Raw genomic sequence first — 15,481 nt, forward strand, 5'->3', positions numbered from 1 at the left:
GTTCCCGCTGCGCGGAGCAGGGCCCGCAGGCCGCGGGGTCGCATCGCGGGTCTCTCAGGACAGCCTGGACCTTCGGGCCCTTCCCGGCCCCTGCCCGAGGTTAGCCATGGGGGCAGTTCACCCCGCAGGGGCACGGCCAACACGGAGGACGTGGACCCCGAGACTATCCGTCTCCTCGTCGGGCGCTTTCAGGAGAGCCACGTTCCAGGGTAGTCCCTGGGCACAGTGCGGGAGTGGGTGCAGCGCGGGGCCGGAAGGAACCGCCGGCGCGCGCGGGGCGGAGCCTGTCGCGGGGCGGAGCCTGTCGCGGGGCGGGGCCAGGCGGCCGCTGGGGGCGGGGCCCGCGGGCGCGCCAGAGCGGCGGGTGAGCGGCGGGTGAGACGCGGCGGGCGCGGGCGGCGGCGGGCTCGTCCCTCAGGGTCAGCGGTCCTGGAGCGGGCGGAGCGGGGCTGCGGGCGGCGGCGCGGCTGGGCGGGAGGCGGCCCAGGCGGGGGGGCTCCCTTCTGGCGCCGGGCCGCGAGGCGGGCGGCGTTCCCGGGAGCCGGGCGCTCGGGCGGGGGTTGGGGCTGGGGAGAGGCGGGCCGCGTGAGGCGAGGCCCGAGTCCGACTCCCCCGGTCTCCGCGCGCAGGACCCGCGGTGTGGGCGCCGAGGATGTGCGGCCGGACGTCCTGCCACCTGCCCAGGGAGGTCCTGGCCCGAGCTTGCGCCTACCGGGACCGACAGGGCCACCAGCGGCTCCCGGAGTGGAGGGACCCAGATCGGTACTGCCCCTCGTACAACAAGAGCCCGCGCTCCAGCAGCCCGGTGCTCCTGTCCCGGCTGCACCTGGAGAAGGTGAGCGCCGACCTGATCTGGGTCATTTAGATATCTTCAAGAAAAGAGCGGGGGGATCGCTATGCTCCTTAGGAGTCCAGCTTATCAGACTCTCTAGGCTTAGGGCAGCGTTAAAACTAGTCTACAACACCTCTGATGTTTCTTGAACGCTGAAGCTTCTACCCTTTCTGCTCGTTTTATCTTTAACTGAAGCTAGGAACAGCGGTGTTTGGTCTGGTATTCCAAAGTTTAATTGCTTTCTTTGTGTTTATAAAATCTACCTCTGTAGTGTTGGAGTGGTCAATAATTTATAATGTTTTGCTTCCTTGCTTTATCTCCTGAAAGAGAGAGAGGGGGAATGTATGTATACATGCAGTGTAGTAAAAGTGCTTCATTCTGGAGAGTGATAGTTTCTCCATGTCTTAGATATTTTGAATATCTTTGATGTGTTTTAAATTCTGATGGTTTCCATCTTGGACTTTTCTTCGATTTGGTCCGTAATGCACGAGTCGCTTCATGAAGTTGCTTGAAGCCCTCTTGCATACTTTTCTCTTTTTCAAGTTTTAGGCCCCACCAGGCAGCATGCAGGGATCGTGTTTGGTTACCAGGGACTGAATCTGCGCCCCGGGTAGTGGACACAGTCTTACCCACTGGACCCCCAGGGAAGTCCCTGTTGCGTGCTCTTCAGAAGTGTCGTGTTTATATGGTAGTCAGAAGATTCATCTTTACGTTAGGAAGACCGTATTTTGAAATCAACACACGAGATAACTGATTTTTTTGGTTGAGTGAAGCCATTTACATGAAATAGTATACTCGAGCCGTTTTTAGTCGGTGCATACTTCCCCACTGAAACTAAAAAAACCTTTTTAATTAGCAGAAAATCAAAATAAAATAAATACCATGGGAAACCTTGACTGGGAAAGGAAAAAAATTAAACATTTCAGAAGAAAGCATAATCTGGAGACAAGGATTGGCTATATGCGGTTTCTTAGTGTTAGCCATGGTTCTCTTTGTACCACCTCATTATAGAATGAATGTTAGCTGGAAGAAAACTTAACAGGTGTGAAGACAGAAGTGCAGAAAGACTGTGAGTGATCCCAGGTTACCCAGTCGGTGAGGGGCAGCTGGTACGAAGGTCCCATCCACCCTTCCGCTCCGGTGATGCTTCCTGGAACTAGGAATGGGACGGTGGGCTCCTGAACACAGCCCCCCTCTCCTGACAGTGCTGCGCATTTACTGATGTAATGTTTTGACTCCACATCTCTCATAAATTTTATAAAGATCGCTAGGATTTCCTGGTTTTGATAAATAGTTGAGTTTTCGTTTATCTGAAAATGAAAAACTGTGGAATCGTAAAGCCAAAGTAGAACCATGTCAGCTTGTTAATCCACGTCATCAAAGACCACGCCCGAGTGTGGATTGGAATGTTTGCATCTGAAACCGCCAATTTGCACCCTGCTTCCCCTTCTGCTTACCCAACCCCAGTGCTACCAGCTGTTCTGCTCACAAGCCCAAGGGGGCAGAGGAGGAGATGAGTAATACTGAGCAGTACTCGCAGTATTCTGGCTTAGAAGAACTTTCTATTCACCATGTCCCCTGTGGGGCAGCCCCTACCTGGGTTGGGTTTCCAGTTGTTGAGTGAATGCAGTCAAGTTAAAAGGCGACGCGTGGAACTTGGAAGAGGAGGATTTCCCAGCCTCGGCACTGCTGACACTTTGACTGAGATGTTTGTTGTGGGAAGCTGACCTGTCTGCGTTGTAGAATGTTTAGCAGCATCACTGGCCTACTTTGGAACCCCCCAAAATAATACTCATGTTGCTTTCGAGTCCCTTATGGACATAGAGTGGTGAAATATGAGTCCCAAATACGCATTCCCAGCTGAGATCAAAGCTCCACCTTCTTGTTTCGGCTTTTATACTATAAACAAGTGTCTTTCTTGAGGTCTGTTTATTGATTTTTTTTTTTTTGCATTTCTGTGCTTTTTGCCGGCAATCTCACTGTTTAAAATTGTCTCCAGGCATAGTGGTAAAGCGCAGGCTAGGATTCCTGAAAGCAGGAAGGCGGTAACATGCCTTACAGAGAACATGCGTGTGTCAGAGACGCTTCACTCAGGCATGAGTTACTGTGGCTGTTGGTCATGAATTCAAAAGTAATGAACCGACAATATATGTTACATAAAGTCTAACATATAATAGTAAACGTGCTGCACAGAAATACAGAGAAGGCACAGTTGTATACGGACCAGTTAACGAAACATCACTACAGGCTCCTGGCCACCTAACTGTGTTTCCCCCAGAGCAGCTCTCGGCTTTCCCTGACTCGCTGTTTGCGGTGACTTTGCGAAACCTGACTGCGCGTGGGACAAGCATGGGCTCTGTGGTGTGTGGGGGAGGGGTTGGCTCATTAACAGGCAAGGTTTTGAAAGAAATGAGACAGGATCTTGTGAAGAGCGCGGCTGGGGCATCAGTTCAGTTCAGTCGCTCAGTCGTGTCCGACTCTCGGCGACCCCATGGACTGCAGCACGCCAGGCCTCCCTGTCCCTCACCAACTCCTGGAGTCTGCTCAAACTCATGTCCATGGAGTCGGTGATGCATTAGCCTGGAACAAAAAGGGAAAGCCTCCTAGGGGCCTATTAGACGGTGTCCCGCGCTCTCGGAGCCCCTTGCTCTCCCCTCTTTCCGTCCTGCCATGCTCTCTAGATACTCCCTCTTGGACTGCACTCTCCCCCCAGTTCTCCGTTTTCCTTTTTTCTCCACCCCCTCCTACTTCCCGCAGGTTTCATCCTGTGGTTGATTTACTCTCTAAGAAATTTTATTCTCATGGCTTCCCCAGTCACCTTTATGTAGGTTTTGCGGCTTCGTTTTAGTCACAACCTCGAAAAATATTAAACTAACACTTGTGTGCCTGCTCCATGCCACACATCTAACCAGGGTCTTCTTACGAACACCTTATTCTTGCCTTTATTCCAGAGATTGGCAAACCATGGGATCAAATCCTGTGCACTGTGTTTATGAAACAGTTTTATTAGAATACAGCCATGCCCGCTCTTTGGCTGCCCTGACATGCCAAGGGTGCCAGAGTTGAGTTGAGTGGCAGCAGAGACTGTATGGGCTCAGAAAGCCACAAATACCCGCTGTCTGGTCCATTGCAGGAAAAGTCTGCTTCTCCCTCCTCTGCCAGGCCGCCTGTCTCCTCAGTTTTAACCCCACATGCTTGTTGGACATAGGGAGCATCTCTCTGTGGATTTCATGCTGGTGACTCAGAAAACCTTTTTGTCTTGTTCACCAGTGAGGAATTAGGGCAAGGCCTTGCAGGTACAGTTTGTCTCTTCCCTGGAGTCTGGGGTCTCAGGAGGCAGAAAGCAGGGTCCTCTGGTCATCTCCCTACATGCAGTTTTCTGGGACAGAGCAGCATCCATGTGCCTGCTGCCTTTGGCTGCTCTGCCCCTGCAATAGTTTTATTAACATACCAGAGGCTGTAGGGGCTGCAAAGTCTGCAATACTTAGTATTTAGCCTTCCAGAGAAAAGTCTGTGCGCATCTGGTGTAGAGGCCTCTCCCCTCTCTCAGCAGACCCACTGTGCCCCTGCAGCGGAACCCAGCATGCACTCTCCGCTCAGTCTGTGCCAGCCCAGTGTCTGTACCGATAGAACAGTGTGTGCGTTTCAATCTGTCGGTCTCATCAAATTCTCAGGGGGCCAGGTACCCCAAAAAAGTTTAGCAACCGTACGTTCAGGGCGGGGGCCCCAAGACTACTCTCGCATTTGGAGGTTGCTTAAAAGGCAGCATGTGACGCGGCTACTGTTTACTGCGGTGAAGGGATACATAGCAGAATCAGCAGGGGAACAGAAGCAAGTAGAGATCTGGAGAAATTCGTGCTCAGCTTCCTTACAACCTTTCCTCCCTCCCAGGGAGGGGACACGCCGAGCGAGTTTTCTCCAGCACGAAAGAGGTAGTAACGCGCGTGCAGCGTTTCTGCCCAGAGAGACCCATTAGACACAGGCCCAGGGTTTGCTGGGGGCTGGTCTCGTGGGCGCTCTCCCTAGCAAGCAGCAGACGCCCATAAGGAAAGCCGGTGCTCAGCAAGAACCTCGTTTCCTGCCTGAAGCGGGCATAGGACACCATCCCAATCAGTTAGGAAAAGGGGGGCGCTCTCAAAAGCCAAGTTCTCACATGCTGCTTGAGGGCCAGCCCTGTGAACGGGCCTCCTAAAAATAGCACCCTAGGCTTGCTGTACGCTTGCTGCGCAAAACCACTTCCTGCCCAGTCTTGGCTCGGCCTCTGATTTCCCCTCTGGTCCCTCCTGCCACCTCTTCTCTGTCCCAGTCCTGTTCCTCTTGTGGGGTCCAGTCCGAGAACCCCCTCACCTTATCCCCCCTTCTGCACCTCCCAAGGAGCTGACCGCTTGGCGCCCTCTCACAGATCACTGTCCGCTGAACTTTTCCAGCACGCCTGTGCGCACCACTTAACAGGGCCGTAGACCGTAGCATCGTATCATGTCGCTCAGCGTCTGTGTGGCCTCACAAGGCATGGCGCACGTCCTTCCGTGTGTCCCTGTCCTAGCACGGACCTTCCGTGGGATGACTGTCGTGTGTGCCTTATCAGAGCTGGGCCACGTGCGGTGTAGGGCCTCAGAGCCTGCCTCTCCTGTGGCCGGCACTGATTCACAGCTTACAGGAACTGAACCTCTTAGTACCCCCCAACCCCCAGGCAGAACGTCACCATCCTGATAAGCACGGTTGCCTGAGAACGCCGGAGAAGGCAACGGCACCCCACTCCAGTACTCTTGTCTGGAAAATCCCATGGACAGAGGAGCCTGGTAGGCTGCAGTCCATGGGGTCGCAGAGAGTCAGACACAACTGCGCGACTTCACTTTCACTTTTCACTTTCATGCACTGGAGAAGGAAATGGCAACCCACTCCAGTGTTCTTGCGTGGAGAATCCCAGGGACGGGGGAGCCTGGTGGGCTGCCATCTATGGGGCTGCACAGAGTCGGACACGACTGAAGCGACTTAGCAGCAGCAGCAGCAGCCTGAGAACGCCAGCCACGCATATCATGAGAACTCATTAGAACTGCTGGCAGGAGCTCTCCCTGTCCACAGTCATCTACTCTCTGCATTTCAACACTGGCGGTGATGGTGGTTTAGCTGCTCAGGCATGTCCAACTCTTGAGACCCCTGGAACTGTGGCCTGCCCGGCCCCTCGCTGGGATTCTCCAGGCGAGAACACTGGAGGGGCTTGCCATCCCCTCCTCCAAGTGCTGTGCTGCGTGCCCTCCAGGAGGTTTGCAGGGTCCTCCCCGTCTCCTCACTGCACCGCACCCTTTCTCGTGGCAGGACGCAGACTCGTCCGAGCGGATCATCGCACCCATGCGGTGGGGCCTGGTCCCCTACTGGTTCAAGGAAGCGGATCTTTCCAAGCTGCAGATCAACACCAGCAACTGCCGCAGTGACACCATCATGGAGAAGCGGTCCTTCAAGGTAGGAGAGGCATGCGTGCCGGTGGTTCTCGGTCAGAACTGCCGGCACCTGGACGCCTGCGAAACAGCTCCAGACTGTCCCGTTTGTCGCTGTAGAGTGCTGTTCTCTGTACCCCGGTGAGACAGCGGGGCTTTTTCTCCCACTCAGTCGTGGGCTGCTGGGCCCAGCTGGACACGTGGTACCCACCCAGAGGTTCTCATGTAGCGCTCGCGTCGCAGGACAGCTGGACGTCCAGGTGGCTTCTCACCCACGTGTCCTGTCCTCGGCCGGGATGCGGGGACAGGGGGAGGCCCGCCCACGTGTCTCGTGAGGGTAGGCAGTCAGGCATCTCACGACGCACCCTGCTTACCCTCCAGGGAGCGGGCAGAGCCGCGGGGCTGTATGGCCCTGCCTCAGAAGTCCCAAGCATCGCTTCTGCTGTGTTCCTTGGTTTATACCGAGCCCCCGAGGTCACCGAGGGAGGGGACCTCATCGCTGTGAATCCTGCTGGGTGGGGCTCGCTTCCGGGGCGGCCAGCTTTGGAGAGCGTCTCCACAGCGCCTGTTTCCTCTTAGGCACGTTATTTAAGCTTTCTGACACCCATTACGTGCGACTTCATGCCTATGAAACGCGACACGCAGAGGAGTTCCCGCTCTGAGGTCGCCCGTGCTTTCCCGCAGGTGCCTCTGGTTAAGGGGAGACGCTGTGTCGTCTTGGCGGACGGCTTCTACGAATGGCAGCGACGTCAGGCCACGAGCCACCGGCAGCCCTACTTCATCTACTTCCCCCAGGTCAAGCCCGAGAAGGTGCAGCAGCGTGTCCTCTCTGGCTCTCGGGCTTCTTGGATATTCGGTTGGGTGTCTTTCCTATTTTTTTTTTTTTAATTCTCAGCCATAAATTATCTATTCAGATTTTCCTTCTGTCCCATTATTCCTTCTTTCTGGGATTCTCATCATGCATGTGTTAGACAGTGTGATGTTGTCCCGTAGCTTCCAGACATTTTATATACTCCATTCTTTTTCTCTGTGTTTCAGGCTGGGCCGTTTTTACTCATCTGTTTTTAAGTTCACTCTTCTTTCTTATTTACTCTTGAGTCCAGCCCTGTTGATTTCTATGTATCTTAGCAGTTCCTTGGTTATCTGGCTGTTTTGTGTATCTTAGATTTTTTTTTTTACTGGTTGCCAGACATAGGAGGTAGGAGAGAGACTGAGACCAGTCATATGTGTCTCTGGACGTGCACATGTGTGTCCGCCCTTAGGCTGAGTTGGTCTTGTCAGGAGCTGGGCTGGACTTGGGTTTTGTCGTGCACCAGACCCTTCGACTATTTGTCTGGTGTCGCCCCGTGTTCAGGGTGAGGGTTGGTTTTCCAGAGGGTTTTCCTCAAGACCCCTGCTCCCCGCGCTTTGAAGCCCTCAGGACGCTCTCCCCAGGCACGCCCTGCTGCCCATCACCTCGGGCCTGCTCATCCGCAGAGGCTGCAGCACACTCTCTGCTGTCCTGGTTCAGCCTCGTCTTAAGCGGAACTGTGGCCCCAGTTCTCGGGATTTCTCGGTGAGCCTGCTCCTCCCCAGGGAAGCAGAGAGCTGTTCCTGTCGCCCTTTTGCAGCCTCAGCGGGGCTTCCCTTGACTCTTAGGAGTGACAGGCTTTATCCCTTCTCCCCTGGCTCCTTAAGCTTCGTGCTCCTTGGAGGAGAAGGGCGTGGTGAGGCTTCTTGCCGTCCCTGAGCACCTGGACACGCCGGGCAGGGAGTCTTCCTCCATCCCCAGCCCTGTCTGTCTCATGAGCACCCTCGGAGGCTGGTCTGGACACCTGCAGCCCTCTTGGGCGAGCCTGTGCTCTGCAGAGAGCAGTTGGACGGTCATTTTATCTGAATGCTTAGCTGCTGTATAAAGGAGGCCTTGTTTGCCTCCTGGCACCACTGGGAAGCCCGTAGTCGGGTCTCCTCTCCCTTTGGATGACCCTGTCTTTGCTTTACAGTTCAGGCTAAGTGGCTGCCCTATGACCTGAGTTCTCTGATGAGTTTAGGGAAAGTTACGCTTATGGAGAGTCTCTATCTGTTCTTGTAGAGAGGGAAGGTGGAGGCAACTCCCCAGCCTTTGGAAGCTGGGAGCTGAATCTTGAAGGCAAGTGGGAGTTGGCATGTTGAGCTCGGGCAGAAAAGACCTTTCGGGTAGGAAGAGGAAAGTGACTTCCTCGAGACGTGTGGGCTGTTTACCGACAGCTGGGCGGGACGCAAGTTCCCCTTGTGTGTGAAAGCTGGAATGAGGCTCCAGATCGAGGAAGGCCTGAATGCCACGGGAGGTGTTAGGCTGTATCGTGAAAGCGTTCCAGGGCCATAAATCTACTGCCTCAGGGAGGGTCTGCCACCAAGCCTCTGTCCTCTGACAATGGGTCCAGGGCCTCCGTGCTGAGATGATGGCCGTGCTGTTGCCTGCAGGGGAGGGTGGCAGGGGAGGGTGGCTGCGGAGTGCCTGATCTGCTGTGGCTTTGCTTCCAGTCCGAGCAGGTGGGTGCTGTGGCCAGCCCCGAGGACTGGGAGAAGGTCTGGGACAACTGGAGGCCACTGACGATGGCCGGGATCTTTGACTGCTGGGAGCCCCCGGCGGGAGGAGACTGCCTCTATTCCTACAGCATCATCACAGTGGACTCCTGCAAAGTCTTGAACGACATCCACAACAGGCAAGCACGCCCCCCGCGCCTGCGTTCAGAGGGTTCAGGGCAGGGCTTGTCGTCTTTGGGTTTAAACAAGCAGCTTCCGGAATTCAGAGTTTCTGCATGCACAGATTTAGAGAGTCGGAAACAAAGCCTGATTCACAAGATCCAGGTACAGTCTGCGTGGCTGTAATATGACACACGTTCCTGGAAGTTCCCACGCTATGCAAAACTGCACAGTGAAATCCAGAGAACTTACAAAAAAGTGGGAGTAAGGGGACAACACTTAAACATTTTGTCAGTGACCCAGTTAAAAAATAATACGAATCTAATAAAACCCATACTACAGTAGCATGCATTCCGTGGTTAAGAAGTACAAAGAAGTTATAGTAAATACAGCACCATACCTTAAAAAGGCCTGAAGTCAGCTTGTGCTAGAGGAGTCGCAGCTTGTGACTTACTGTCACCTGGTGGGAGGAAGGTGATGCGAAATGATTGTCTTTTCTGGTCTTAAATCCTGGGATGTGTTCTTCTGCCTTTGAAATGTTGTTCTTCCGAGGCTGGCCTTCATCAGATCAGATCAGTCGCTCAGTCGTGTCCGACTCTTTGCGACCCCATGAATCACAGCACGCCAGGCCTCCTTGTCCATCACCAACTCCCAGAGTTCACTGAGACTCACGTCCATTGAGTCAGTGATGCCATCCAGCCATCTCATCCTCTGTCGTCCCCTTCTCCTCTTGCCCCCAATCCCTCCCAGCATCAGAGTCTTTTCCAATGAGTCAACTCTTCGCATGAGGTGGCCAAAGGACTGGAGTTTCAGCTTCAGCATCATTCCCTCCAAAGAAATCCCAGGGCTGATCTCCTTCAGAATGGACTGGTTGGATCTCCTTGCAGTCCAAGGGACTCTCAAGAGTCTTCTCCAACACCACAGTTCAAAAGCATCAATTCTTTGGCGCTCAGCCTTCTTCACAGTCCAACTCTCACATCCGTACATGACCACTGGAAAAACCATAGCCTTGACTAGACGAACCGTTGTTGGCAAAGTAATGTCTCTGCTATTGAATATGCTATCTAGGTTGGTCATAACTTTCCTTCCAAGGAGTAAGCGTCTTTTAATGTCATGGCTGCAGTCACCATCTGCAATGATTTTGGAGCCCAGAAAAATAAACTCTGACACTGTTTCCACTGTTTCCCCATCTATTTCCCATGAAGTGGTGGGACCGGATGGCATGATCTTCATTTTCTGAATGTTGAGCTTTAAGCCAACTTTTTCACTGTCCTCTTTCACTTTTATCAAGAAGCTTTTGAGTTCCCCTTCACTTTCTGCCATAAGGGCGGTGTCATCTGCATATCTGAGGTTATTGATATTTCTCCTGGCAATCTTGATTCCAGCTTCTGCTTCTTCCAGCCCAGCGTTTCTCATGACGTACTCTGCATATAAGTTAAATAAGCAGGGTGACAATATACAGCCTTGACGAACTCCTTTTCCTATTTGGAACCAGTCTGTTGTTCATGTCCAGTTCTAACTGTTGCTTCCTGACCTGCATCCAGATTTCTCAAGAGGCAGGTCAGGTGGTCTGGTATTCCCATCTCTTTCAGAATTTTCCACAGTTTATTGTGATCCACACAGTCAAAGGCTTTGGCATAGTCAATAAAGCAGAAATAGATGTTTTTCTGGAACTCTCTTGCTTTTTCTATGATCCAGCAGATGTTGGCAATTTGATCTCTGGTTCCTCTGCCTTTTCTAAAACCAGCTTGAACATCAGGAAGTTCACGGTTCACATATTGCTGAAGCCTGGCTTGGAGAATTTTGAGCGTGACTTTACTAGCGTATGAGATGAGTGCAATTGTGCGGTAGTTGGAGCATTCTTTGGCCTTCACAGTAGATACATATTTAATCACAACTGAACGTTCTGATGCGATGGGCCGCCTCCCCTAGTTAACTCCAGCATCGTGCCTGGAGCTGCGCAGACCACCATCAGAGCCCTGCGAGGAGCCCCCGTGCTCTCCTGTGGTCTTTGTGTACAGACAGTGCGTTCTCTTTGTGAGAAAGCCCCCCCTTTTATTCACTGCTTGGCTTTCTTGGCATGCTGAGCGATCTTCCCACTGCGTCTGCTCCTTCAAGCCTGGCTGCTGCACCTCTTGGGCTGCTTGTGCCCGTCTGGCCGTGGATGTCCCTTTTCCAGCCCCTCACTGTTGTGGATCCTTTGTGTTGTTGCCCAGGAGACACCACGTGTTCTGTTCCTGCTTTCAAGGCTGTCATTCAGTCGCTCAGTCGTGTCTGGCTCTTTGCAACTCCATGGACTGTAACCCGCCAGGCTCCTCTGTCCATGGGATTTCCTAGGCAAGAATACCAGAGTGGGCTGCCATTTCCCTCCCCAGGGGATTCTCCCACCCCAGGGATCGAACCTGCGTTTCCTGCATTGGCAGGTGGACTTTTTACGACTGAGCCACCCGGGGAGCCTGGCTTTCGAGATGGTTTATTCTCCCTTCTCCCCAAGCCTTAAAAGTTCTCCGTTTTCGTGCACCGGTTAGAATGTCTGAGCCCAGAAGCTTAGACATGTTTGAGGTGTTGAATGAGCAGTTTTTTAACAGAAGCGTTTACAAGCGCACAGTAAGAGCAGGCCGCCACTTTGGAGAGTATGCGCTGGGCCGAGGCCGCCGGCGTCTGAGGCGCGTCTCACAAGATGCAGCCCGGCGGGGTGACGTTTTCCGTGTTCACAGTGGGTTTCCTCACAGGTAAAACTGTGTATAAGCAAATGCAAAGTGTGCATTATGCTTAAATTGCTGTCTAATAGTCAATCACACTGGAATAAATTTTCATTTTAAAAACAAGCATTGGCAGAACCGACATACTTGTGTAATGCTTTCACAACTTTTGCCAGGTCTCAGTGCCCTCAGGGATCATTTTATGATGTTTTGCTGAAAAAAATTCAGTATGGCACATATTGGATTGTCTATTTTAACCCCTTTGCCCTAAGCATTCTGTCTGAAATGATGTTTTCCTGGGATATGATAGTTCTAGTTTTGCTAATTCACCATAAAGTCCTATTTCATCGAATCCAAGATTTTGTTCCACTATTTTATGCAGTTAAGTAAACTGCTGCCAATTACTGCCAATGAAGCTGTGATACAATGCAAAGATGCCATTCATTGTAAATCTAGATGTCAGACATTTTAAAATACTGTTTAAAAGTATATCTTGGGAGATTCCCTGGCAGTCCAGTGGTCAGGCCTCCGCCCTCCCTGCTGGGGCCTAAATGTGATCCCTGGGAAACTAAGGTCCTACAGACTGTGCGCTGCAGCCAGAAAATAAAACAGTAAAGCAAATAAGTGTTTGATTTGTTGAAGTAACAATAATTATTAAAAGTAACGTTCATGCATTTCTCTCCTAAATTCAACCGTGCCATCCCCCAATGACGTGTGTGCATGCTTTGCACTGGCCCAGAACATAAAATTGGAAGCTCAACAAGCGCTCTTTTCCTAACGTCTCCTGGGTACCAGGAGTCGTCTGGGGCGGCCTCTTCGCTTTTCTGAGCCATTTCGGCCACAGTTGCCTTTGGGTTGCCTTTCGGTCACAGTTTTAGAGATAGCTCTTCCTTACATAAACCTGTGTGGGTGGGAAGGCTGGGGTCTTAATGACAGACAAGTTTCCCAGGCTTTGTTTTCCCTTGAAGTCTAGGCCAGGGCGCCATAAAGGTCACCAGTCTGCTAGCGTTTGCGCGGGAGGGCACCCACTTGCAGCACCGGGCACGGTCTTCACCACCACACTCTGAGCTGGCTCTCCTGTGCTGAGCTCTGTGCCCTGTTGTTCCCGGGGGCACGGGACAGCGTGCAGGTGTAGACGGGGAGGGGGCAGCCTGTGCATCAGCTGACTAGACCCCCCCGCCCGGTGCCCCCAACCCCTGTCTTGTGCTTACCCCCCAGGATGCCTGCCATACTGGATGGCGAAGAGGCGGTCTCCAAGTGGCTGGACTTCGGTGAGGTCCCAGCTCAGGAAGCTCTGAAGTTGATCCGCCCCACGGAGAACATCGCCTTCCACCGGGTGTCGTCCGTGGTGAACAGCTCCTGGAACAACGCTCCCGAGTGTGTGTTCCCGCTCCACCTGCTGGCCGGAAAGGTAGGGCCCGGACACCCGCCCGTCCCTGCCGAGCTCCACCTGCTCCGAGGGGCCTCTCAGCGCACGCTGGGACCTTTACCGCCAGAGGCTGAATCCAGAGCACCCACAGTTCGTCCTCCTCGTGCAGCAAGGCAGCCCCGGGCCGTGACTCTCAGAGGGGCTGTGGGCGGGCCTGGCGCGTGCCGGTCAGTGTTCAGGCTGGGCCGGGCCTTCTGTGACTGTACGAAGCTGCTCGGGTGGGTCTGATAAGAAGCCAGCTTTGAGCACTCCTCGTCTGGAGGGTGCCTGAAAAGCACAGAGGGGCCCTGACCTGGACCGTCTATCTTGCCAACCGAGTGGGAGACGTGTTTCCATCTGTTTTCTCTGCTTTCCCAGCTACCAGATGGGGGGATTTCAATCCTCATTCTCCTTCAGGAGACTGGAAAATGTTCCTGCAAGGCGCACAAGCTTTAGAGTTGGCGGGGATCACGGGGCTGTATTTTGAAAGGAAGGTGGACAGACGAGGCCTGTGTGATAAGAAGCCCCAGAGCAGAAGTTGGCCCCGCTGATACCCAGGGATGAGGCAGGGGCAGCAGCTGCTCCTCGGTGGCCGGAGGATGGAGACACAACCACGGCCCCCGCCCTGTCTCCCTCAAAGCCTCTTATGTTTTCACACTCACAGTCAGCGTCAACCTCTTTCTCTTGGTTCTCTCAAAGCCTTGTATCCCTGGTAGCGCTTTTCATTACCTGTCTCTCAAAAAATGCAACTGTAGGTATTCATTTTGCACCAGACATGGCCCCATGTCTGCCACAGTCTTCTCTGCAGAATAATTCACGCTCTGGAGAGCTGGCATCCTGTGCTGGGCTCGGGCGCAGGGAGCAGCAGGCCCCTCTCACCCAGCCTCTGTCTGAGGGCTGCGTCTCCAGCTGGCTCCCCGCATGGTCTGCTCAGGCTAAGCTCTTTCTCCTGAGCTTGCTTCATTCTCTGCCCGCTGTCTTCTGTGGCCGGTCTCGCCCACCATGAGCTGCCCCCTCTCCCTTCCGGCCCTGGGAACCCGCCCTGCTCCCCTCCTCGTGCCCCTGGCCACATCTCCGTGCCCAGGCCAGTGCCTCACGCAGCGCCTCTTCCCCGGTTTCCCAGGAGCTCGAGCTGGGGGTCTGAGCTGCTGCTGCTTTCTCCTAGGAGCTCACGGTGAGCGCCAGCAGCCAGAAGATGCTGCAGTGGCTGGCCACGAAGTCACCCAAAAAGGAAGAGCCCAGAACACCCCAAAAGGCAGAGCCAGATGTGCCCCAGTGGTCCAGCCAGTTCCTGCAGAAGAGCCCAGGAACCCCCAAGAGAGGCAGCGCCGGCCTCCTGGAGCGATGGCTGAAGCAGGGGCAGGAGGAAGAGCCTGTGGCCAAGCGGCCTCACACGCAGTAGCGCAGGTCTTCCAGAGACCGCAGCCGAGGGGCACAGCGCTGAATACCACGCAATCACAGGTCATGTGTGTGTGTGTATGTGTGTGTGTGTGTGTGGGCACAGCGCTGAATACCACGCAATCACAGGTCGTGTGTGTGTGTGTGTGTGTGTGTTGGGGGAGTGTGTGTGTGTGTGTGTGTGTGTGTGTGTGTGTGTGTGGGGGGGAGTGTGTGTGTGTGGGGTGTGTGTGTGTGTGTGTGTGTGTGTTGGGGGAGTTCCAAGCCGAGAGGTGCTGAATCCTACTGTTGATCACAGGTTGCACTTGCGGGGGCTGGGGAGTGGTGGAGTGGCTCCCATCATAGCTCAGTGTTCAGGGTTTCGGCCTCCCCGGGCAGTGCGTGCTGGCTGTGACCAGGACTGCCCGGCGGGGTGGGCGGGCAACCTGGGAAGAGGCGCGGGCCACCCAGTCAGCTCCGAGGGAAGGGAGGGAGCGCGGGCCCACAGCCCTCTCCGGGTGGCCGGGTGGCCGGGTGGCCGGGTGGCCGGGTGGCCGGGTGGGCCCGCCCTCAGAGCCCGTCCCTACTGGCGGATCTCAGCAGAGGCTGTATTCTGCTCAGCCTATGGGCTCTTTCAGTGTTTGGGAGTTAGGTTCTTAAAACATTGTCCTTTTTCTGAATAAACTGTATTTGATAACCTGTCTAGAAAATGCTGCCGGTGGGAGGAACTGTTTTCTCCTGGCCACGGTCCAAAGGAATGATTTTGTCACAAGCAGGGGGGCAACTGGGGTTTTTGCTGTCAAAACTGCTTTTTTGTAAACAATAAAAAGATTTGGTAGGGGGCTCTTTCTTGAGTCTTTTTTAACTCAATACCTGGAAGTTGTCTGAATCCACTGGCTTAAAGCAACCAGACAGAGCGCCTGCTGGGCAGGAGGGGCGCGGGGGCGGGCGCGCAGGCCGGACGCGAGCCCTGCCCCGGCTCAGGTGCGCAGCGCCCGAGGGCAGGAGCGCACGGACGGGGACACGCGTCGGAGGCGGCCACCCGCCCAGCCCGCGTTTGCTC

At 54.2% G+C, this 15,481-nt stretch overlaps 1 protein-coding gene across 6 annotated transcripts; it reads left to right on the forward strand.

The window, feature by feature from the left end:
• Positions 1-333: 333 nt before the first annotated feature.
• Positions 334-15,288, forward strand: HMCES (5-hydroxymethylcytosine binding, ES cell specific). 6 transcript variants are annotated; one of them, XM_061397283.1, is made up of 8 exons: positions 334-375; positions 630-835; positions 6,149-6,292; positions 6,952-7,062; positions 8,770-8,951; positions 12,852-13,044; positions 14,207-14,527; positions 14,569-15,288. In XM_061397283.1, exons 2-7 carry the CDS (start codon positions 653-655, stop codon positions 14,441-14,443), a joined length of 1,050 nt encoding a protein of 349 aa, XP_061253267.1. In that variant the 5' UTR covers positions 334-375; positions 630-652; the 3' UTR covers positions 14,444-14,527; positions 14,569-15,288. The 6 variants fall into 6 exon arrangements, with proteins under 6 accessions (XP_061253267.1, XP_061253268.1, XP_061253262.1 ...); XM_061397278.1 differs by having other exon boundaries at positions 336-375; positions 6,952-7,077; XM_061397280.1 differs by having other exon boundaries at positions 336-375; positions 6,952-7,077; positions 14,207-14,523.
• Positions 15,289-15,481: the final 193 nt, after the last annotated feature.

Source organism: Bos javanicus, chromosome 22 (assembly GCF_032452875.1).
Source record: "Bos javanicus breed banteng chromosome 22, ARS-OSU_banteng_1.0, whole genome shotgun sequence".
NCBI classification, from domain to species: domain Eukaryota; kingdom Metazoa; phylum Chordata; class Mammalia; order Artiodactyla; family Bovidae; genus Bos; species Bos javanicus.